This window comes from Haemaphysalis longicornis, unplaced genomic scaffold (assembly GCF_048455015.1).
Source record: "Haemaphysalis longicornis isolate Haplotype H1 unplaced genomic scaffold, Haemaphysalis longicornis Haplotype H1 scaffold_29, whole genome shotgun sequence".
Lineage (NCBI taxonomy): Eukaryota > Metazoa > Arthropoda > Arachnida > Ixodida > Ixodidae > Haemaphysalis > Haemaphysalis longicornis.
This window is the reverse complement of record NW_027526331.1, coordinates 1766347-1791591: the sequence shown is the minus strand read 5'-3', so window position 1 is coordinate 1791591 and position 25245 is coordinate 1766347. Positions and strand designations below refer to the sequence as shown.

Below are 25245 nucleotides of genomic sequence, written 5' to 3'. Positions count from 1 at the left end.
ATTGTTGCAGGGCCCCTTTAAGGGGGAGAGGGAGAAAATAAGGTGGGAGAAAGAGAAAATGTGGGGAGAGGAGTTTGACGGTACAATGACAGCTTCGTAGCCTCGTCCAAGGCTTCCATAAATGATCCATAGACCCCGTTTGAAGATCACTAATCTAAACAATGTGTGTTCTCAACATTTAGCGTTTAGTTAAAGGGACCCTAAAGGTTGAATAAAATTTTGTTTTAACTGAAAGATGGCACGTTTCGTAACTATCTCAGTTTTTGTTCAATGAACACCGATGCGTTATTTGCTGAGAAATAAGCAAATAAAACTGGCATTTCTCTCACCTGAAAGCATGATAGCTGACGGAGTACTGAGGGAAGCAGCCTGCCTCACAGTGTATAAAGGCTGTAGTCTGTGTTTTGAGATATGGTGAGCTCAAGGAAAGCCTTGATTTGCATTTATTCCACCCGCTCAACCACTTAGGAACTGTTTATTTCAGGAAAACATCTAATCATGCTTCTACAATGAGCTCTCGCCGTTTGCCACTTTTGCGACGTCACAAACCGTGGTACCCAAAAGCGTACGGGGTGTCGTCCCCTGTTTTCACGTTTCCGGCATTTTCTGCCTTATTAAACAACTACTAGTTGCCAGAATGGTGTATTTAGATTCTCGAGACAGTAATCCATCGATACAAGCCAACCCATTTCCAGGTTTTAGGGCCCCTTTAAGACAACTTCTGTTTTCATTCCTACAACATGTGCATGTCTGCACACAATGCAAGTTCCCAGGGCGGTCACATGTTGTGTGAATCGCAATATAACAGCATCCCCAGTAGGCAATGTACCCTAGGCAACCATGCTATCTCTAGGCAACCATGCTATCCCGCCACCAATCTTATTAGAAGGAGCCATTAAGACAAAATACAAGTTGGATTTATTGGAAAGACTGCTTAGTCCCGATAACAATGATAACAATATCATCGCAATCTTCAAACAAATAACGGAGATATGAAAGAAAACGTGTGAAGCAGTGGCGACCCCTAGCCGATTTCCCGCAACTTTTCTATCACGTCACGGAACCTTGTTTGTGCGATTGGCGGCCCCCTAACTGACCTGTCACAACGACACATAACTGGACGTCTGTAATGGGGCCTCTATTTCCATTTGACCACATCACTTGGATGCTAACGTGCGGTTAACGCACTGAAAATTATGTTTTATTGTTGGCCCGTATGACGTCATTCTTGCTCATAACACGTCATTGTGGCGCAAAATTTGAAAGCTTTTAAATACTTCTTGCTTTTTTTTTCGTTAAAAAACATCTTTTGTGGCTGTAATGGAGCTGAGTGAGATACTGAATCCTAGTTCTTTCAAGTTCAACGAAGTTGTATTTTCTCTTCATGGCTCCTTTAAGGAACAACGTGGTGGCGCTAAGAGAACGTGGTGGCGCTAAAAGAAGACCCTGAAGGGTGACGACAAAGCCCACCATCAAGCACAGGTCTGCTCATATTTTAGCGCCACCGTATTATTCCCCCTTCACACACTCAAACCACGACCCAGTATATTTATTTATTGATTCAAAAATACCCCTAAAGGCCCTCACTCGGAGGGTATTACATAGGGGGCTGGATACATTGAAAATGAACAATGCAAACAAGACTAACAGCATGTTAATAGGCAAAGGAAGTAAATACAAGTGGGTGCAAGGCAAAAATAAAAAAAAGAGAAAAAAAAAACCTGGAAAAGACTCTTACACAAACCTACAAAAGCATTTTTTAGTGAAGTTAACATACTAAGTAAGTGCGTAAAAGTTCTTCGAATTTGGTCAGATCGGTTACAGTTACAGAAGGATCGGATCGGTTACAGTAGGGCATTCCAATCAACAATTGTGCGAGGTATGATGATTGTGAATATCTAGAAGTGTCTCAAAGCAGCGACTGTCTCAGCCGTCTCAAAGCAGCAACTCACGGGATGGGGTCGATCTCGTGCGCCCCCCGCGCCCGGGCCGGCGGGGACTCCCACTTGAAGTGGAGGCCCCAGTTAAAGCCCCCGCGCACGATGGGCGAGGCGCTGTACTCGAAGGTGTCCGCGTTAATGATGTCGATGATGGGGCAGGCGACCGTGCGCCGGTCGGACCCGATGCGCTTCAGCAGGGGCTCCAGCCAGCCCACGTTCACCTCGCAGTGGCTGTCCAGGAACACCAGCACCTGGCACCAGCACGCACGCATTCAAAAGACCGCTCCTACACACTACTCTCCCCCAACTTCACAACACGACTCGATCACACCGTCGTAACTTGATTCGTCCAAGCTGTGAACATATTAGCAAGTCGTGTTTAGAACGAACATGCTTCTAGGCAAGTCACTGAAGGTCATGACAGGGTAAGCTTGCCCAAGAAATAAAATGGGAGAGACAACTTATGCAACACTGGCTCTGACACTGGCCTTCAAGCACATCATCAACCAAGAAAATTGGAGCGGAAAAACCAAAATTCATTCCTTACATTTGATACCTCGAAATTACTGACGGTTTGGTTACAACTTAAACTGAGGCATCTTCAGTTAAAATAGATAATACCAAATGAAGCTGGGCAGGGTCCATTTTAGAAAACTTAAACTGAAAAGAGGTCAGAGTTGACAGCTGAGTACGGACAGAAAATTTTCTTTAAAAATTTACTCTTGTTTCCTCTTTTTTCTCTCCTCAAAATACTCAAAAAAACCATCCATTTCAATTGCACGGAAAGAGTTGGGAGCAAGTGAGCTAGCTCCTAGACTTTCTACTTCTGGTTGCGTTTTTATAGCACTCTTACTTGTAAACTTCCTTGTAAAACAGCGCAAAAAATAGACACAGGACAGACGCAGAATAGACAGGACAAGCGCTCACTTCGACTACTTTTTTTTTTTTTTTTGCACTCAGCTGTATACTGAACAGTCTACTATCACATTTTGATAGAACGACAAAGAAATGCCGCCTTATCTCCACACACACAAAGCGATGTGTTGCTGACACAGTTATCCTCTCCCTTTATGGGCTGGGGCTGTTGGCATCTCCTGTTGTCGTCGTAATCGTCGCCTTCGTAATTGCCGTCTCATGCAGTCACAGTGCTAAAACACCTATAAATTCGTTTACGCTTCGCACTAGAACGTAACACGTACTAAAAAACCACTGGGACACTAATTTATGCCTCACTCTGGAACACTTTGTAACGCATACTAAGAAAACACTGGGACACTCGCATACGCCTCGCACTAGAGAGCTTCGTGCTTCAAAGACAAGAGGCTTTTACAGCCAAGCTGTATACCTCTACCCCCAACGGTTTCATCATCTCCGTGGGCAAAAACGTCAAGACGTCAAGAATACACTTATACACTGCATGCTTCGCCCCTCCCAAGGTTTCATGTTAGTGGAGATGGCCCGGGATTTTTATTATGACATGGCTCCATCCACTGTAGGATGAAGGCCTACACTAAAGATTTCTAGCCACCTCAATCATGAGTGAGACAAGCGCTTCTTTGCCCCATATTTTCTAGTTACCCTCCATAATGTCATTCCAGATTAATTCCCAGAAGATGTACACCGAAGCGTTTGATTCAAAAGAAAATCCAAATGCCCTGAACCTAGCTTGAGTTACACTGGCCGGCTTTCCGTCTGCGACCCGACTGTGGGCCCGGGAAGGTCAACGATGCACTGACCTCCCCGGAGGCGTTGCGTGCCCCGTGCATGCGGGCGCGGATGAGGCCCTCGCGTGCGGGGGTGCGGATGAGGCGCACGTGTGAGGGCAGCTCCGAGGCCACGTACTGCGCCAGCCGGGTGCCCAGCTCAGCTGCAAGGTGGGGGGAGATGGCGCTCGTGACACATGCTCAGCGGTGAGGGGAGCACAGTGTCAGATTGAGCGTTCAGTAAATAAACGAGTAAATAAATCAATCGATCGATCAACCATTCAATCAGTCAATCTTTCATTTTCCCTTGGGAGGAGCTGTGGTTTTTCAAGGGGGCACATGGGTCTTTGATCAAAAACTTTATTTTTAGAGTTATGATGATAAAAATTGGAAGATACGTGCAGTTTCTCATTCTGATTGCAGATATAAAATTTGTTTCTGTGTGAAACGACTACATTCAGATTTATTCGGATTTTTATATTTGTTTCTTGACAGCCTTTGTAAAGAAACTACTGGAATGATGCAGCAGAACAAGGGACCAGTGAACTGCGCACAAATCAAGGAGTGCAATGAGACTAACGTCATCATTCTATCTGGTCTTTGGCAAAAGTCACGACCATTTGAAATTTGGGCTTGGAAGGCAAAACTGGTTTTTCTGGTTCCCACCTTCCAAGCCCTTCCAAGCATGATGTAGCATTAAAGAAGTATTTGATAAGTATTACAAGCAGAGACCATGGGGCTTTTACTAGGGGTGTGCGAATGCCGAATAGTAACTTTTGACTTGAATATCAAATCGAATTCGGAAAAAAACCGTATATCGAATCGAATATCAAATATCAATTTTGTTCTTACAGGCCTCAATTTTTTATAGGTTTTGTTTTTGTGCAAAAGCAGAAGCTACTTTGCATGTTCGGGAGACATGACATTCTTTTTCAACCTGGAGAACGCACTTTTCAACTCGCATTGGTGGCACTCTAGGAATCCGGAGTGGGCATGATACACGTGGTGGGAGGAAAAAAAAATTACACCATCTCCCCGAAGGAAACTATGTGGTGATGCAAAGCATGGGGATTCCGTGTAGGTTCCACACCGGAGCAGAACCGGCGCAGGTGGTGTCTCGGAGCAGACTGAACGCCACGCAGCGCGCGCACCTGCTTTTATACAGCTGGACGAGAGGAGAATGGAGGAGAGACGCGCATGCGCAGTGGGGATGTGGACAGCGCAACAACAAGGCAGGGACATAGCCCCGACCATGAGATGGCTCCTGGAGCGACAGTGTCGCCGGTGTCTTCCTGGGCCGGCACGAGACAAGCACGCTTCCCCTTTAAGGGCTCCTGGAGCGACAGTGTTGCCGGTGTCTTCCTGAGCTGGCACGAGACGAGCCAAGCGGCGAGGAGGAGAGCGGCGTTATCACAGCTGGCAAGGAGAGGGGGAGGAGAGGTGGACGCCGGACAACGGAGGGACAAGGCGAGCTCAAAAGATGCTTTGCATCTTTTTTTAAAAAAAAGGAACGACTTGCACTGGAGTTGCTGTACTGTAATCATAGGCAACGACTATTCAGAGCCTCGTAACTCCAAAGTGAGCACTTGACGTGAAAGCAATCATGGACCACGATAAGGTACTTCTTCGGAATCACATAAGCAGCGTGAAGCGTGAATATATGTAGCGGAAGGAATGCTCGCGCTATAGTCACCTTAGACAAGCCAGCACTATCCACTGTGGTCTAAAAAACAAGTAAACACGCAGTAACCTTCCACCAACTGTATTAAAAACAGCCATAACCGCTTTTCATTTTAAATTAATGGAAGCGCTGTCAAAACGGCGGCAGCCTTTATCGTAAGCTGCCCTAACATGTAAACATCCGGTCGCACGATTCAAAATGGTGACCAGAGTCGACGGCGACGGCTCGAAAAAAGATCTTATCGACGCAATCGCAGATTACTCCATGCAGCGGGATAAAATTTACGGCCTCTGCAAGGCGCGCTCATCGAAAGCGCGATTAGGATGAAACTTACTGAGTAGACGGTGTAGCAGCAGTGCGTTAGCGTGCGCCGACTTGTCTCGCTTTCGCAAAGCCAGGGAACGTTCGGAAACTCCACTCGACTATTCGAAAAACCGAATAGTAGATATTCGATGCGCGAATTGAGTATTCAAATATGTGAGTATTCACACACCCCTAGCTTTTAGATTTAGAGCACCTGGACCGCTGAAGTGCCCCGACAAACTTGTTCTTCCCATTGCATGTAGAGGAGTATGTCATTCAGTAAGCTGATACTCCTCTGCTAAACAAGACATCAGAGCACAAAAAATTTATGAAGACTTACAAAAACACACAGGACAGCTGCCCGTCCTTTGTGTCTTTTGCAAGTCTCCATGAACTTTTCACGCTGCTATGTCTTATTCAGCAAAATTTGGAGGTAAACATTACAGCAATACGGCGGTCCACATCAAGCAAAAGTGAACAGCAAGTGAGATGAGCCGAGAAGATGATTAGCACCCCCATATGACCAGAAGGGGAGAAAGCTCAAAGGGAGGCTCCTCACGCAGCGTGCTGTTGTCGTCGACAAGGATGAGCTCGTGCAGGAGCGCCCGGGGGGAGCGCTCCAGCACCGTGTGCACCGTACGCAGCAGGGCCGACCAGGCCTCGTTGTAGAAGCACACCACCACGCTCGCTGTCGGCAGCGACCACTCCACAAATTCCTGCTGCCGGCACCTGCACGGGCGGTTAGCATGTCAGGAGAGAGAAGGGAGTCGAGATCGTGCTCATGCATACCGTTATTACACGATCGTAGGTCCCCCCCACATTGCAGGTTGAGAAAAGAAAATGGCCGCGTATATGCTCCTTCTGTTGCAAATGTCGACGAAAAATGTTAGTCAACTGGCTTCCCTGCAAAGTAAATGCCTCCCTTCTTGTTCCCACTCACCTCTCATGCTGTTCTCTCCCATGTCATTCCTCTTAAGATAACACGCCAGAGGTTTGCTCAAGTCAGTTTAAATTGACTGTGTTCCACTGCTCAGGTCGGGTGCCTCGATACCAGCGCTGCCGTACGGCAAAGACGCGCGTGAATCGAGGCACCCTACTACAACATTTATGAAGCCACATTGCCCTGCTCCACGTGCATTACAAGTGGAACGTGGAACCTATCTAGTGGAACCTTTCATTGCTGTTGCCATTATTTTTCTTAAATGCCGCCAGGATCTATAGTAGCGCGGGCAACAGCAGGCGGCGGTTTTCTACAGTTGATGTAGTATTTCATTTGCTATCGCAAAAACGAAGCATCCATGAATTCTGTAATAAAGGAACACAGCAAATATCACTGATGTATTGATTTTCTGCCTTATATTTGCGTAATCTCCTGTTCTTGTTCCAACAGTGATGACAAGTATGAACACTGACACTGGACTTCGACGCTTAGATTTGGCTGCGGGTATGTAAGACTATTGCGCAGCTTCTGTTTTACTTTGGCCAGGTGGCTGAATCGAGTCACAGACAGACCGACAGACAGACCGAAATTTCTGCATTTAAGTAGCCCAGGAAAGACTACCGTGTTTAAAAGACAGAACCCATGAGCACATTACACAATCAAATTATACTAGTTAACTGGCCTGCAGCTCGCCCTCACTAGTGTCTTCACTAGTGCTGCTGCTATGGTCCCACAGCACGTCATCGTCCAGCGTGAGCCCAGGAAGACTGTGATCCCAGTAAGAGCACAAAAAAAAAAAGCATTGCGAACGAGCATTGAGAATAACTACTATATGCAATAGGTGGAGTCTGAAAGTGAACGCACGGTTGCAACTATGCCGCTGTGCCACCGATTTCTTGTTTCACTTGCTGTTGCCGGTGGTACAAGTTCCAGTTTCTATTCTAGGACGACCCCCAAACTTCAGATTTTCAAATTTCGAAAAATGGGTCGACCTACAATCATGTAAATACGGCAAGTTACACTCCCATTCTGCATACCTCAGTATGTGCATTGCAATTGTTTACTTTGATTGAACTTGCCACTGGCGCTAACAGGAGTAACAGACATTGTATTAGGTTAGTAACACTAGATGGACACCAATAGACCTATTAGACTAATACACACTAAAACACCTACTAGACTGATTGGTCTATTGGTGGCAAAGTTAATACGGTATTAGCTTTTGTATAAGAATTTTTCCTAGGGGAGGCGAGCGCATCGTCAGTGGCAGCAATAACAACACCTTGCACCAAACGTAAGCTTTCTCCGTTGTGTTTTGTGCACGAGAGAATATGACGAGTGCTCATCTACAGCAGAAAATCCACTGTCCTCATAACTGTTAATTCTTCAATAATTGGGAGGTAAGCCTTGTTTATAATTCTTTTGATTTCAAATGCTGTCATGCCAATATACGAGAAAACAGCTCAGAGATGACGCAGCATCCTTTGACGATTGTAGTGCTTGCCTCTCTACATCGCTGATTCCCTGCATATTTTCCTTTTTGTACTGTAGCCACTGGTTAACTTCCTTACTTTACCCCCAAAAAACTTATTCTGTGTTCTAAGCAGAAAAAATTGAAGCTGAGGCCACCACTGCTGCCTTCAGTTATGGATGCTGTTGGAATTCCGCGAATCAAGCCTTACAAAACATCAGAAGTGAAATGTAAAAAAGTGACCAATCAGTCTACACCCTTTCCTCTGTTCTGATCATTATGTACATGTCACGTATGTGACTATCTTTGCATGAATACTGGCTTAAATGCTATCCCGCAAAGAAGCTTTTCGATGGGGCTATGCTGAATGTCGCCTTCTTGGCCGCTTAGGTAAGCCAGAACAGGTTCCTGATAAGTGCGCAAGTGCTTGCAGCACATGTGCTTGCATGCATACGAATGCATTGCTATCACCTCCTGTCATTATATTTCACCGTCTTACCATTTTTTCACAACGAAAAATTAACCCTTATTTCTCACTGCTCAGTTCACGTACCGCTCATGCAATCTTGCAACTTGGGGAAACAACCAATCCAAGAGATAAGACTTTGTACAAATGACCGGCAGCACAGTGACGCAACTGCGCCAAGTGCCCGGCCAGTGCCCGGCCAACAAACATGCGGGCAGCACTCACTGTGGGTTGCGGGTGTCAGGCAGCGGCCGCACCTTTCCCAGCCTATTGCTGATGAGCACGTTGAAGGCATGCTGGTGGTAGCCCTCCACCTGCACATTAGCACCCATCAGTGCAGGGTGCCAACCCTTTTTATCAAACCTCCTTCCACGTTACTACAGGCATCGTCCACAGCGCAGCAATTTCTCGAAAGCAAACTACAGTAAAACCTCGTTAATTCGGATCTCAAGGGAGTGACAAAAATGTTTGAATTATCCGGATGTCGATTTAGCGAATGAAAAGCGAAAGCGCGCATTTTCTATTCTTTTATTCCGTACCTTTACTTTGAGAAGAAGTTTGTGATGCTTGTTTGCTTTTTTGCGGACAGCTGAGCGAAAAGGACTAGTAGTTTGCGGGCACGCGGCAATCCCTCTAGCGCAAGTGCATCACCTGGAACATCGTAGCAAAACTCCTCTAGAGCAACGAGAGCGCCCACGCCAACTTCCTTGGCAAAGATAGGAAACTAGCTGGTGCTGTCTTTCAACGACCATCCACAACTCATGGCGCAACTGTTTCTAGAAGAGGTGTTGCCTTCATTACAACAGCATCTCCTACTGTACGTTTTCTAAAAAAAAAGCGGTTTTCCTTGGCCTCCGCGATCAACTTCGACAGTGCACCGTTGCTGTCAATGGATGGCGAGCGATGGCAACGGATGGCCCTCCATCATGGCAGAACTGGTCCCTGGTCGCTGTCGCTCTAAAATTGCGTGAAGGTCGTCGTGACGGTAACAATGCCTGCTCTGAAAACTCGTTTAAGTTGCACCGTCCTTGACTTGCCTCCAGTCTGAATTAACCGGTGCGTGTGCAATTTTGAGTCGAATTAGCGAATGCTTGTTGCCATAGGGCTATGTACATTTTTGAAGGGAGGGTGTGGGAATGACGAATTATCCGAATTTCCGAATGAACAGGGGCCAAATTTATGATATTCTACTGTATTGCCTTACCACACTTATTAGTGAGGAGAATTCTCTTTCAGGAGCAGTTTCATTTTCTTTCGAAGCAGTGGAATATGAATTTCTGATGAAAATTCAGGCCTATGCAGTGAAATGTGACATGGAATCACGAGATAAGTGTTATGACTAGGGCAGCAAGGCAAACTAGCAGTGGCAGCAGTAGTAGTATAGGTACTAACATGGCGGAAGGGCACCTAGGCAGAAGAGAGCCAAAACCGCTTATTTGTGGTCTTCATAGTGTAAGAGGACAGAAATGTGAATCCTATGGGTGTGATGTGTGTAAGTGTTAGTACAAGTACATATTTATATAAGCCTTTCATCTAAAGCATGAAGATGGTCATGATGGTAGCTGACAATGACGATAGGCCCCAGGAAACTCACAAAATGCTCCCTGCTCAAGCAAAAGCCGTGATGGTCTGGGAAAATATGAGGGTACTGTCAGTACCACCCTCATGTCTGAGGGGGCCTGAAGTTGTACACGGCACAAAATGAGTTAAAAAAAAAAAAACGTTTCTTTCCTCAAGGCAATGCACAAGATGTTTTGTTGGGGACATCAGTTTGTTTGCTACTGAGGGGAGCAAAGAAATTCAATGAGCATGGAAATCAGGAAAGTGTCGCCGCCTTTCACTGTCCAAGGCTGTGTTCACTTAACAAAAAAATTCCCCCGCATTTCCCCGAGGGGGAGAATGTGAAAGTGCGAATGCACGGTTGTCGGCCCGCTTGCGGCGCTTGCGCTCGGCCCCCGCAGCCCACCGCCTCGCCGCCTTCTCTTCCATCTCTTCCATCGGGTTTTTAGTATCACGTGTACACCACGCAGTTATCAAGCCGCTATAACGCCGCTGAGTCGCCAACGCACGCCGCTGACGACGTAGTTTGAATGCGTTAAAGATATAAGGCGCGTTCTGACACCGATATCAGCGTCGCGTCCGTGGCTTATTCGGTAGAGCGTCGGGCTGCGGCCCGAAAGTCCTCGGATCGAAACCTGGCACCAGATGCTGTTTCTTTATTAAATATAGAGGAGCACTGCGGACGCCGACGCCGCCGACCCCGGCAGTGGATGGTTTGGGGTCGCTTATAAAGTGCATTCGCACTTAAAACGTAGAGCATAGACAGCCAATCACCGCACTCACCACATACTGGTGTCTAATGTCTTATGAGTGTCTAATGTGCGTGGCCTATCTTCAGCCTGCACCGTTACTGCAGACATTACTGCACCAAGTAATGTCTTAAAGTTAATTCTGTTTGTTTACAGAGTACATCCCTATTTCTGGTTTTACCATGCATAATGTTCCGTGTATTCGTTCATTCTTTCGGGCCAGCATTTGCAGTGTTCCTTCCATTCTTGTGGCCTCAATAACTGGCCCATTCAGAATACTACAGTATTATTTAACGGTTAACTTAATTTGAGGCATACGCAGACATTGTATTTTTAAACCCTTTCGCTGTCACTGATGTACCGGTACGTTTTCGCATTTCTCCTCCGCCGTGTCACTGACGTATCAGTACTTCTCCATTGTGCATTCAAAAGTTAGCGCCATAGCGCAAAGCAGGCACTCCTGGACTGTTCGTGCCATCTGTCAAATCTTTCTAGTAGGTCGTATTTTCACTCGCTAGCTCTCAACACCGGTATATTGCAGAGTACGGAGCAACCGTGCCCACCTTTCATTGCTGGGGGGGCTTGGTCGCTCTGCGCGCTGTACTCTGTCGGTTTGAGTGACCGTGCGGCACGGCACGCATGCGATTACGGGTGCAAGGGTTGTTATGCCATCCACAATGGGTTTCTAGGTTTGTTTTATTCTGTTCCTGCGTCCCCTACAGCACGCCAGGTTAGCCCAGTGCACCATTGCCTCTCCAATAGACCAAAACATGACTCAATCGCGCCTTTCGCTGGCTCATTGCTGTGCGTTGTGCAGGCTGCTGAAAGTGCTCCCTCCGTAAGTGTGGTTACTTTCGGATTGCTGACCGCGCGGGGGCCTTTGACTGCAGACAGGAGCAATGGTTCTTCCGATTCCGATCCGATTACGAGCTGACAGTTTCTCATCCGAGGAAGGGGTGTGAGTTTTGAAGCGTCAGATTCTGACATTCCAGAAGCGTGCACAGTAAAGTAAAAATATCTGGAAGAAAGGCGATTTCTCATCGTTGCTGTTTCCTTTCGATGCATTACATTCCGGACGCTATCATAGTCAAATAAATCACTATGTTCCTTTCCTGTTATTTCGGAAACCATGCTGACACTGGGCGTGCATCACAGCCAGAAACACCCGACAGTGAAAGGGTCAAAGCACGATTTAGGACAGTCTTTTTGTAAGGTTTTCCAGAGCACTTAGCTATGACCACACTTATAAAGTCTGAAGAGATAATCAATTGTGGTGTTTTCGTCTCGATAATAAATGCATTGTACAGTGATAAAATCCTCCTTGCCCCCGGTATGAAAATACCGATATCTGCGTTCATTCTCTGCTTAATGTCTAAAGTGGAACCATGAGCAGCATACGATACAGAGTAAATAGACCTCGGGATGCGTGTAAAAAGCTGTATACACACATTTGTTCTCAAGTATAAAGAAATGCTGCACAAACGTTCTCCTCGGCACATGTTTTTTGTCAATTTCCATAAACAACACATCACAGGTAACCAGAGACAAATCCCAAAAGGGCTAAGCAAACGCTTGCAGCTGTTAAGTAGGTGTTACTGACACAGACCCCTAGTATTTCCACCCACATGCCAACTTGGAGCGGGAAAGGCATACGAATCGATTGCCAATTAAAAAACGAAATCACGACCAATGTGTCATTGATGATATACAGTGGAACCCCGATAATACGACTTTCAAGGGACCGCACGAAAACATCCTATGATCGGGGTATGGGTAAATGCTGCTCTAGTAGACAGTCTCACGTGAAAGGTGGGCTAAGAACTTATTTAAACTACTATATTTAGTGCATTATCACATGATTTGCGAACCTTTAGCTAGAATTCTGTTTCTTAAAAGAAAAAGAAGAACGCCAATTTTGCGCCCCGCCCCTCCAGAGTGTCTGCGCTACCCTGGCAGCCCTGCGCTTTGCGCACGCGAGATGAGCCGGAAAGGTCGGCGCAGCCGAGCAAATTGACAGGGTAAAATGCGAGAGCGTAAAACTGCCAAGGCCAATCGAAACAAACGATAGTACAAGGCAGCAATGGAAAAAAAGTGGCAAAGGAAGGAGCAGAGCGACAACGTGGCTTTGAATGACACTGATGAGCAGAGGGCACAGAGAGGGGGGAGAGAGCGTTGTGAAAGGAAGAAACTTGGATCGAGCGAGCGAGGAAAGTGGGTGCTCGGTCATCGCCATGGGGCTGCGTTGTATGTATTTTCACGTTCGTCAGCTCAATGGCATCTTCGAATTCACGGTCCGCTGGCCACCTGCAGTTACACTTCTCGCGGTTGCCGTGTTGGCATTTTTCTGCCGCACGGGGCCGTCGAAGGTTAACTCCCGTCCGCCAGTACCAGTCCACTTGCGAACATGTTCAGCAAGTGGTCTGGCCTGCCTGCGGACTTTTGCACATTGAGCAGCATCAAACAGGGGTTAAGAATAAAGAAAGGTTGAGACAAGGCGGCGAAGCGGTGTAAAAGATGGAAAAACGCCGGTTTATACCTGCCAGGGCCCATCGTATGAAGCAGACCGCGTCCAACCGAGCGTTGCGTATTTGGGGGTTTTGTTTTTATGGGGAGTTTGCCGGGACCGCGGTGGTCTGTCATAAGAACCGGGTCGTTGTAAGACCAGGGGACATATTATTCGGGTTCCATTGTATTTCCATGGACACTGTGCTATGTCCCCTTGACAGCCCACATCATGGCCATGCAGGTGCGCTGGTTTTCTAGGCAGCACTGATCATATGCCCAACATGCAAACTGTGGATAGGGCTCGTCCAGAAAGCTCCAGATGCAAGGCGGAGCACTACGCAAAGCACACTGTTGCAGTCACGGCAACGACCGTGGGTTGGCCTTGTCTCTGTAAATTCTCAGCCTGGTTTTTTGCACATCATCTTCACAGGGGGTCACCAGATGAAAGCTTTGTTTGAAACAGTGCTTCACTACATGATTCTACATGCAAACAACATCCAAAACGAAAAGCTGTGGAGTGCAGCGCACACAGGCTACTTATTTTTTTATTACGAAAATAGTTAGGGATGCCTTGTTTAGATATTGCAATGTCTAGAACACTCTTTACCTGTCCTGTGACCTCCTCAAACTGGGAAGTAGTGCATGTTCAGAACTCTATGGCCACCATGGTGTTCGGTTGCCTGTACAGAATTTGATACTGTGCTGAGGAACTCCAGCTGCATGAGGAGCCCCAGCCAAGGTGCTGATTTAATAGGCTCTTGTTAGCGAACAGGGCACATTGAAAGCACACATAATGAAGCTAATCCTTACTCAGTTCGAATGTGTTTCCGGTTGCTCAGCAAACAACAAAGTAATCTTAGGACTCTTCCTTTATTCCTTTCTTTTTTAGGTTCCTTCAGATATCTTCGATGTTTCAGTAAACCTGCCTTTCCACAGTACCGCACAACATTCTTTAGCATGCCAAGCAATCAACATACCGGATTTACTCGATTTTAAGCACCCCTTTTGTTTCATGATCGTGATGCCCAAAGTGAGGGGGGTGTTTAGATTTAAAAAACCTAAATTACTCCTCCCCCCCCCCCTTCCACGCCACTTTTTTTCCCAGCTGTGTCTTGACGAGATGGGTGCAAGGAATAATGTTTTATTTGGCAAACATTCAAAAGAAAAATAGGTACAGACAGTGAACCCACCATTTACGTCTAATACTCAGTCAGCTTCACTACCATACGAGCCCACTGTGCCACTTGGGCCGCTGCTCTCAGTATCCCCCACTACGTATTCCTCTGATACGTTGAAGTGGTTTTTAATTGAAAACTTCATAAATAACTTGGCCGCAACGTCATCCTGGCCCACTTCCACGCGTCTGAAATCCACCTTGTGATGGTTGCTTAGAAAAGGGGGTGCTTAGATTCGCATGCAAACTTTTTTCCAAATTTTTTTTCCCGAAAGTCGGGGAGGGTGCTTAGAAAGAGGAGGTGCTTAGAATTGCGTAAATACGGTAGTTTGGCATTTCTTCACAGGCACAAGGGAACAAAAAGAGCTTGACCGTCACCTTGATCCGCTGGTCCTCAGCGCTACGGATGACTCCCAGCCGCGATGCATCTTGAACCGCAGCCGGGCCTCCCGCCAAGGCCTAGTGCAAAAAAGAAAACCAGACAGGTCAGTGCACTGTGGATGACAGGCACCCGTATCCATTTCCCGTAACAGTATCCACACGCAGCCACATCCAAATCCATTCACGCGTGAGAAGGCTCTTTTGTAGGGACAATTACTGACATTCAACATCAGCGTTTCAAGCAACATTAATTGGACTGCTGAAATATACGAACCTCTACCTATCGAAACTTGCAATTTAACTAAGTTTCTGGCTGCAAGTAGGACTTCAATGTATGGAGATTCAACTGTCGTGGAAAACAATTAGGGTATTGCCATCAGTTAGAAGTAAGAGGAGACAGAACAAGCAGACCAAGCAAAGCTGTAACGAGGCGGAGCTCGGACAAATATAAAACGCCACGAGGACGCCAAATACCCACTCCGGAATAACTTACAATTCTAAATTGACTGTGCTCGAATTATCGGGATAGCATTGTAATAGCCTGGGCAGGAAAGTAAACTGAGAAAACAAAGTAATGTACATTGTGAGGGTAGCTAATGAGACGTATTAAACCATTTGTAGAGTATACAGGACAAGACAAAGAAAAAGAAGCATGAAAATTGTACGGAAACTCCTGCGAAGAATTATCCAAGAATCCATATGCACTCTGACTACACCCATCATACGCATAGTCCCTAAGGTCTTTTTTACATGGCTCATTTACTGTCATCAGCATACACTGCAATACATAAAATCAACATGGAGAAGCCAACTACCCGAAGACCAACTAACCATATAGTGAGTATGACTGCTTTACACTGGGAGCCTTTAAAGGAGCCATGAAGAGAAAATGCAACTTCGTGTAATTTGGAAGAACTAGGGTTCAGTATCTCACTCAGCTCCATCAGAGCCCCAAAAGATGTTTTTTAACGAAAAAAAGCAAGAAGTATTTAAAAACTTCCAAATTTTGCGCCACAGTGACATGTTATGAGCAAGAATGACGTCATACGGGCCAACAATAAAACATAATTTTCAGTGCGTTAACTGCACGTTAGCATTCAAGTGATGCGGTCAAATGGAACTAGAGGCCCCATTACAGACGTCCAGTCATGTGTCGTCGGGACAGGTCAGTTAGGCGGCCACCAATCGCACAGACAAGGTTCCGTGATGACATAGAAAAGTTGCGGGAAACTGGCTCGGGGGTCGCGACTGCTTCACACGTTTTCTTTAATATCTCCGTTATTTGTATGAAGATTGCGATGATATTGGTATCATTGTTATCGGGACTCAGCAGTCTTTCTAATAAACCCAACTTGTATTTTGCCTTCATGGCTCCTTTAAACATGGCTTCAATATTAGGCACAAATGCATCACTAGGAAGACATTGCTCGAGGGGCTATATACCCGCCTTGCATGAAAATGTCACAAGATGCCTGCGATTGCTCATGAAGGAACACAGACCGTGGGAGATAAGATTAGCAATGCCACGTAACCAGCATCAAGAAGGAAGAAGCTGTTAGGGACTGGCTCTGCCATCAAGTTTCGGGGAACGACTAAAATAAGGAACCGTCATCAGCTGCACCTACTCGACACTAGCACAGTGTTTTCCATCCTGAAAATATTGTAAATACTTGTATTAGAATGTTTTCCCACTAGCAATATCAAGCCTCTTTTTTGAAATACCCATGACTCCATATACACCCACAAAGCACATTGTCGCACATGTTACAGACCGACCAATTTTGTCTGTCTACACACACTGCAGGGCAAAGGCCTCTCCATAGATCTCCCATTATCCCGGTCCTCCACTAAGCGCGACCAATTTATCCCCGCTAACTTCTTGATCTCATCTGCCCACCTAACTTTTTGCTGCCCCCTGCCATGCTTGCCTTCTCTAGGGATCCACTCTGTTACCCTTCATGACAAACAGTTATCTTGCCTTCGCATAACATGCCCTGCCCAAACCAGTGCCTTCTTCTTAATTTCCACTAATATGTCCTCAAAACACGTTTGTTCCTTGGCCTACTCCACTCTCTTCTTCTCCCTTAATGTTACACCTATCATCTTCCGTTCCATAGCTTGCTGAGTCGTCCTCAATTTAAGTTGAACCCTCTTAGTGAATCTCCAAGTTTCTGCCCCGTAGGTGAGTACCGCTAAGATGGAGCTGTCATACACTTTCCTCTTCAGGGACAACGGTAGGCTGCCATTCGTTATCTGAGAATGCCTGCTAAATGCACTCCACCCCATTCTTATCCTAATTATCTCTGCCTCATGGTTGGGATCCGGGGTCACTACTTGGTAGAATGCTTATGCATTAAGAAAACAGTACAAGCTCCTTTGATGTTGGCAGCTGCAGGCACAGTCGCACATAGAACCATGTGCGAGGCGGGCATTCTTCCAATTAAGGTTGACTGATCCGAAAAGTATTTCCTCAGGCCACATTGGACTCACAGCCTCTCTGGCCAAGTATTGAGATGGAAAACTGAAAGCCCAAACAGCTTCACACTGGAGCAACTTCAGATTAAGGTACTCTCGGGGGGCAAATGTTTTTGCCAACAGCCGCGCATCTTGAACAAAACAATAAGACTCGAACGTAAGCACCATTCTTCAACCACGGTAACGGGGCAACCCAAGCACCAGAATCAATCGCTTCCATTCACTCACTTTCTTTGCTGGGTAAAGTGAGAGAGAGCGGGAAGGAAAGCAGGTGACGCCCACCTGGTGGACTGGTGGGCGGGTGGCCGGTCGGAGGTGCAGCCGCTGAGCGCCGCTCTGCCGCGACCGCAGCCGTGGGTGGTGGCCGGGTTCCTCGAGCAATGGCAGCAGCACCAGCACCGACACCCCACTGATCACCACAATCACCACCAGGCAGCACCACAGCCTGGGGGGGTGCACACGAAAACGGAACCTATCTTTGAGTGGAAACTGTTCCCGCGGTGAGGCTGAAAGTCCGCTTTTGTAGCAGAGCAAGTTACAGTTGTGAGCAAAAATTTATGGTACACGAGAGCGCCAAATTGGGAGATGCCTCTTTTCCATTGCTGTTCGGTTTTCTGTATGTAAGGGCAATCCCCGCACGCCTGCATTACTTTAAACAGACGTGTATTGGCTGCCAGGCTACAATGCACAAGAGATAACCTCTCAAACTGGTGCTCTCGTCATCCAACATTTCCCTCATGACTCCACAGGCTCTAGGCTGGTTTATCAGCATGACAAACACTGCCAAATTAGCCATTCGCACAATGCCAAGGTAAGCAGGAGAGCCTGGGAGCCACATACCCCATCATATGATAAGAGGGCCACATATGGCACCAAAATAAAAAAGGAAGAATCTTAAAAACAGAGGAACACAAGGAGCTTAAATGGCACCATAACATCAGAGAAAGCCCCACCACCTCTCATTTTGAAATTTCCAGCCGGGAAAGTATTAGACAACGAACAAGATTTACCTGCACAACGATGTGGTGTCCATAGAAATAATGAAGAAGTTTTTGATCAAGAAGAATGAGCTGTTTACAACTGTTCTCCTCGGGAGCAAGCTCGAATCTTTGAAACGAGGTAACAAGTGCCCTTTTTTTTAACGCTTCCCCCAACTCCTTAATTCTTCATTAATTTTTCGTGTCTGTTTTTGCGTTATACCTTTCTTTTTGTGGGGTGGAAATACTATAGTACCGTTTGTTAGCAAATGTTGGCCCCAAAAGAGGCAACAATGAATTCAGGCGAGCTTGAATTGCCTGACTGGTACAGTTGAGGGTGCCATCGCAACAAACCCTCCTCCTCTCCACCCCACTCTCCCTCCCTCTTCGCTTGGAGCTGTCGCTCCTCTGCCCCAGGTGACGGCTGTTGGCGCGCCAATCGCAGGTGCTGCCTTCTTTCTGAGAGAGGTCATCACTCTCACAAGTGGCGCAGCGGATCAAGCCATACTCCAAGCCAATCGGGGGCGCTCGCTGCGCACATCTTTCAGCAGTCAGTTCATCGACGGCTGCCGCGTGGGTAGGCCACACTTGATCCGCCCTCCCAAAGGGCGGGAAGCCATGCAAGAATGCAAACATAAACATGACCATTAACATGCGAGTGCTCGTCAAGACAATCCCTAGCTTCGGCCAGTAGAAAGCCAGGCAAAACGACGACGACGGGTTCGGCAAGCAGAACCAGAAGCCAAACGGCAACGGCAAGCAGATTTTCTGCAATTATTAGGTCAAGCTCAGCAGAAGGAAAGGGTTGCATTGTGGTTGGTCACGAGTTTTGAATTTTGATTTGACAGAATTGGTTTGTTATCATTGGAGTCACGCTTTGCATGCACCCCTGTTTCAGGCAGAGAAGGGGTGTCAGCGAAGCTTTGATGACCTTTCTGTTATTTATACGCACCTTCCCCTCTTGGATTCTGTAAACTGCGAAGTACCAAACCATTCAAAGTACATAGAGTAGGCAAAGCATGGGGATTAAATGTAGACTTTCTCAAGCCCATGCACACACAGTAATAAATGCAGATTTCAGGGCCACTCCTAACCTCATTGTCTTCAAGAAGAGGCTATCAGGAGGTCCCGGGGCCTTCAGTCATGTAGCCTGCTTTGGAAGAGACATCTGCAGCACAAAAATGCCATTTGGTTACCACTTGAGGTAGGAAATTCGTGATTAGGTCACTCCAATGAGTTCTGTTGCTGTTCTCATGGTGGGCTGCACAAATAAAAACTTGTGGAGTTCTCAAATAGAGGAGCACTTGCAGAAGGATAAAATTACACAGTAAAGATTTGCGGTTTAAATATTTATGGAAGGGATCATGAAGCCAGAAGAATACACGTTGGTTAATTGAAACGATTGCTATGTCAAAATAACAGTCATGGAAATTATACCACAAACTTCACAAATTAAGCTAAATACTAAGGAAAACAAATTGAAGGGCAGCATAGTGGACAAATACTTGAGGAATACTTTAAACCAACACCCACTTGCTCAAATCCTAATTCTTTTGCAGCATGTTCTTAAGAGAAAACAGACGAAATGGTGGTGATTCACCAGCCAAATGTAGAAAGCAAGATTATCCTAGAAAACAATGCCGCAACTCTGTCATGTGTAAATCATGTAGATCTTATCATGTGTACACACTCTCGCAGTCACACGATAAAAATTTCTTGGTAAAAAACACTGCTCTCCAGGGCGACAGTGAAGTTGAGTGAGTTATCAAAGGCTAGTGCTTTCAACTTAAACGGGGTCGTATGTTGCCCTCATGGTTCCGCTGACACGACCATGCTCAAAACTTAAGACTAACTGTGCAGCACGCTTGACCTCTTGTTATCTTTACTGGCGTCCCACAATTCAGAATTTTTTTGGGCAGGTCCAGTAGGTGGAAACATTTATTTTTAAAACTGGAAACACAGTCTGGGCTGTGTATTTGAACAAAGCTTCGGAAGAATGACCTGGTGATCTATTGAACTGTAAAGGCATCTGCCGCGGTAGCTCAGTGGCCAAGGCATTGTGCTGCTGAGCGCGAGGATGCGGGTTCGATTCCCAGCCGCGGTGGCCGCTTTTCTGATGGAGGCAAAAAGCAAAAACACACGTGTGTTTGAGATTTCGGCGCACGTCAAAGATCCCCAGGTGCTCAAAATTAATCCGGAGCCTTCCACTACAGCACGCCTCATCGCCTGCATTGTGTCAGCGCGTTAAACCCTACAATCAATTAAAACTGTAAAGGCCCGTTCACACTTGTGACGAATGTGATGGGAATTCTGTCACTTTATCACGCGACGATCGTTTTTGTCAAATGGTTGGGACCAATTTTTGTCGCAAAAAAGCGACAGAATTCTTGTTGCTTTCACTCACTTTCGTCGCAAGTATAAACAGGCCTTTACTTGGGCTTTTTTTCTTGCACAAGCAGTGTAATTGGCATTGGCCACGACCCCATATCTTCTATGAAGAGCAAACATCCAAAGTGCTCACCCTATAGCATAACCCACTTGCTATACATAAACCTATACTTTACCGCATACGTTAACCCACTTAGCATCTGATCTTTCTTCCTCAATATAAGTGTTAGAACGAACTACATGTTAACAACAACACAAGTAAAAATACATTGAACACACTGCTGCAGGGTGCCTTTGTAAAGCAAGATTAGCAGTGTCCAAAACTGTTCAGGGCGCAAGATATACACGAAAAGGGAAACAACACGTATGTTTCATGTACCGAAAGACTGACACTTATCCTGTCAGCAGAACAACAGATAAAAACCAAGTAGGATTCTAGTTTTTAGAATTTGCTTATGTGGCTGAACACAAAGAGCTTCTGTTTTTAAACTAGTGTTGTAAACATTTCTGTTCGCCCCTTGTACTCCATGCCAGCAGTTTTTTCAAAATGAGACTACCACTGACTACACGAAGAACTGATATGCTGCACCATTTATAATCCCTCCCCCTTTCTCCATGCCCAAAGTATAAATTAAGTTCTTCATTCGTTCACCCACCCATGTTGCCCAACAAGTACGTGTGCCCTGACCACATGCTTGTGTCTCCATCAAGCAAAAACACAAGTGAGGCCTTACAAACCCCTTTACAACTGCTGAAGCCTTTTCTAGCATGTATGTGTCTAAACAAGATGGCAATGCATTAAAACCAACAACCACACTACTTTGTTAAGTGTTTGTCATCGAGATTTTGGGGCAAACAGTTTGACAACAAACAAAAAAAACAACACAGGTGCTAACTTGCAACCCTGGCTTTCAAAAATGCCAAAGGTGCCTTCACACATGCAGACCAAGTCCTTTGTATTAACAGATGCTTTCCATACAGACAGATGAGGAAGCTAACTATGCTATACTCTGTGGCTTCAGAGATAAGAGAAAACACTTCTTTTTAATGCAAAATCCACCGTCTCTTATGCGATCAGGTTTTTCAGCCTCACATAAGGTTGTTACTTGGAAGTGCAAGCAGGCGGTGCATTGGATGTTTTAAACATCCATAATGTCGCATAACTATGCCTACAAACTCTAAAAACTAGAATCCTACTTGGCTTTTATCTGTTGCAGTGTACAGGTGCTGTCAGAAGTAATTGAAGCACAGGAGCTGTGGCCGAACTGCATAGGAGCGCCGTGTAGCTGCTTAGGCGGTAAACTAAAGGAGTAAAACACGCATGCGTGCCTACCAACGCCGATAGCCCCTATATACTTCTCAACCCACTCCTTTTAACGCGGCTGCGAGCGTTGTTCGCAGAATGCTTGTCTTGGCGATGGCACTGATGGCAGACCCACCTAAAAGTATTAGAAAATACAAATTGTCACTTCCGATCCCTGCGATTTCGACGCTTCTCCAGCAGCTCTTGTGCGCTGAAAGTGTGTGAGCGACGCTGCTAGATACCGCATCTGATATCAGCGCCGTCGCCGAGACCAGTATGCTGTGAATATCGCTCGAAGAAGCGTTAAAATAAGTGGGTTGAGAAGTATAGATGGGCTATCACCGTCGGCAGGCGCGTATGCGTGTTCTGCTGCTTTTGTTTACAGCCGGTGCAGCTACACGGCGTTCCTATGCGGCTTGGTCACAGCTCCCGTGCTCCAATTACTTTTGACGGCACCTGTACCTATAAATGCAGAAGCATTCTTTGGCTGCTGACCCCCCAAAATCTGCCTGTCTTTCACAATGCGTGACTTCATGCACTCCACAGGCATACATGGGCCATATGAATGGCCATTGTACACATTGCACCAGGCCACAGCACATCGGGTTACGTGATTTTGAAGAAGTTTGTGGGACAATGTGATGCGGAGCGGACGTGTGTCTAATTGTGTGATGCCACTTAAGAGAGAGCAGCTCATGGAAGAAATGAGCGTGTCTTCCAAATACACTCCTGGTATGAGGGTACATGTGGAGATGCGAAGCCGGGAAGAATGCTTGTGCAGCGCTATCTGACAGTTCCCGTATTCAGTTCCCACTTTTCACTTCAGTATCAATTGTGAAAACTATGCCTGCTCATCATAATAATCAGCCAGTGTACCTTAATTTCACACTACCCTATTTTAATGTGCCCTTCTTGAGAGCGTCTTGCCACACGCGGCTTTCTGGGCGTCTGTGGTTCCTTTCACTACATCTGACCTGCCCAACACTCATGATCAACCGCAGTATACTGGTTTTATAGTTATTAACCGCAGCTTCTTCGGTGACGTGCAATGTAGCTGATATATTAGCACCCTTGGAAAGTAATCTCCAAATAACTGCTCCATAATTTTGGTACAGTCTCTTACTCGCTAAAGTACGGAAACTGTCTGCATGTGCAAGTGAGTTTTGAACTGCGCAAAATTCGCGGGCACGGTCCACGGCTGTTGGCATTACTAAAGAAGTCACGGACGAACCATGGGGGCTGGCCGTACCAAATGCTTAAAACTCGTGAGAGTTTTCACAGATTTGCTCTGCGTCAGTGACGCCACCTGCTAATCTCATTCCTGGCGCTCATTGTGGTCCCGTGCGCGTTGTGGTTTCGACGTCAGGTAGCTTTAGAGGACAGGCCGGTATTTTGGTTCATTTGTCGGACTTCGTGAGCGACAATTTGACCCGGCTTCGTTCCCAGCGACATCGCCGAGCGATTCAGTAGCTCGAGCTGCAACAATCGTTGATCTTTGCCACTGCGATACCCGAAGAACGGAACGTCAATTCTTCGGGTATTTTCCCTCCCACACGATCACACTCGAGCGGCGCAACGAGCCGCTAGCCAGCGCTTTCCGCACGACGCACCTGCGGCCATATCGCTGGCTCTGAAAACCAGCCAGAAGACGCTGCCTATGCACCACGACCGAGAGGTCTCAGGAGCTGTTGGCGGCACACCAAAGTCGGTTTTAGATCACACTTGCGAAGCACCACGGGCACAACCCACAACACAGCGGCGTGACGGCACATAGCCGGATACGTCGATGGCCGGAATACCGGATTACCGCACGGCCGGACGGGCGGACTATTCCGACGGCTGATTTGCCGACGTCTTTAATGGCGCGCGATTCGAAACTTCCCAAGTGTGCAAAAGCCCAAAAGTGGATTCCCAAGTCGAATGAACAAGTTTACGACAGTTCAAAACAAGAACACGTAAGTACTCATTTTGATGTAGTGACTGCTAAAGAATTGCAGTGCCCGAACGTGCCTTTTCATTATGGGGCATCTTCGATTATTAGTATCGACCATCCGTGGGATGTCGACAGGGTGAGGGCTTATTAGAAGAACCAAATATGGTGGGTGATATCGCCTTAGAATGGCGATATTGAGGCTGTGTGGCGCCTAGGTGTTGACAGAAGGGCGTAGCATCGTGGGGAAGTTCCAGGGGCATGGCAATTGCGTTGGTGATCTGACAGAATCACCTTATCTGAGTATCTGCGCTGAAGCTTCTCAAGAGCCACTACTAATGCAAATAACACGATTCGGGAAATTAGAGTACAGTCAGGAATGAATAACATACACATGCTGACGTCTGGCGCTGGAGACACATAAAACGTCAGCATGGCCTCCGCTACGACGGTTCGACGAAGACCCACCTTAAAAAATCCCGGGCCATCTCCGCTAAGAAGAAAACTGGGGCCGGGCGAAGCATGCAGTGTATAAGTGTATTCTTGGTGCCATGGCGCTTTCTCCCACGGAGATAAAACCGTTGGGGGGTAGAGGCATACAGCTTTGCTAGAAGCACGAAGCGTTCTAGCGTGAGGCGTCAGAAAACGAGTGTCCCAGTGTGTTCTTTTAGTACGCGTTACGTTATAGCGCGAGGCGTCAACGAGTGCCCCGGTGTTTTAGTACGGTCACTACATCGACGATGACATGAGACGACGACATGACATTGATTGATTGTAGGGTTTAACGCGCCGACGCAACGCAGGCGATGAGGCGCGCCGTAGTGGAGGGCTCCGGATTAATTTTGACCACCTGGGGATCTTTATCGTGCGCCGAAATCTCGCACACACGGGCGTTTTTGCTTTTCGCTTCCATCAGAAAAGCGACCGCCGCGGCCGGGAATGGAACCCGCGACCTCGTGCTCGACAGCGCAACGCCTTAGCCACTGAGCCACCGCGGCGGGTACGACATGAGACGCCGACAGCCCGAGCCCCTAAGGGGATTCGCCCCTAATAGTTCGGCAAGCCAGCGGACTACGGCCTATCGAGGCACGGAGAATGAATGCCGACACCAGCCCTTTGGGCACTTATCGATTCCTCCATAACTATTATAACACGTCGATTCCTCCATAGCTATTGTATAATTACACTGCGTATACACTATTGTATAATTACACTCGATTCCTCCATAGCTATTGTATAATTATGTATAATTACACTGCGAAGTACAAGAAATACCCTACTCTACCCCTCGTAAGAAAT

At 46.7% G+C, this 25245-nt stretch overlaps 1 protein-coding gene across 2 annotated transcripts in view; it reads right to left on the bottom strand.

Annotated features, from left to right (window-relative positions):
• The window catches only part of LOC144173112 (polypeptide N-acetylgalactosaminyltransferase 11-like), a 49240-nt gene extending 25448 nt beyond the window's left edge, over nucleotides 1-23792 (bottom strand). Inside the window, exons 1-8 of one of the 2 annotated variants that reach the window (XM_077701620.1) lie at nucleotides 23627-23792; nucleotides 19420-19493; nucleotides 17631-17820; nucleotides 14871-14951; nucleotides 8730-8818; nucleotides 6187-6356; nucleotides 3677-3807; nucleotides 1953-2191 (exon numbers count right to left, since the gene is read on the bottom strand). In XM_077701620.1, the coding sequence (XP_077557746.1) occupies nucleotides 1953-2191; nucleotides 3677-3807; nucleotides 6187-6356; nucleotides 8730-8818; nucleotides 14871-14951; nucleotides 17631-17820; nucleotides 19420-19424 (905 nt within the window). In that variant the 5' untranslated portion in view covers nucleotides 19425-19493; nucleotides 23627-23792. The remainder of the gene's footprint in view (nucleotides 1-1952; nucleotides 2192-3676; nucleotides 3808-6186; nucleotides 6357-8729; nucleotides 8819-14870; nucleotides 14952-17630; nucleotides 17821-19419; nucleotides 19494-23626) is intronic. The other variant, XM_077701621.1, reaches the window with a different exon arrangement.
• Between the last annotated feature and the right edge of the window lie 1453 nt (nucleotides 23793-25245).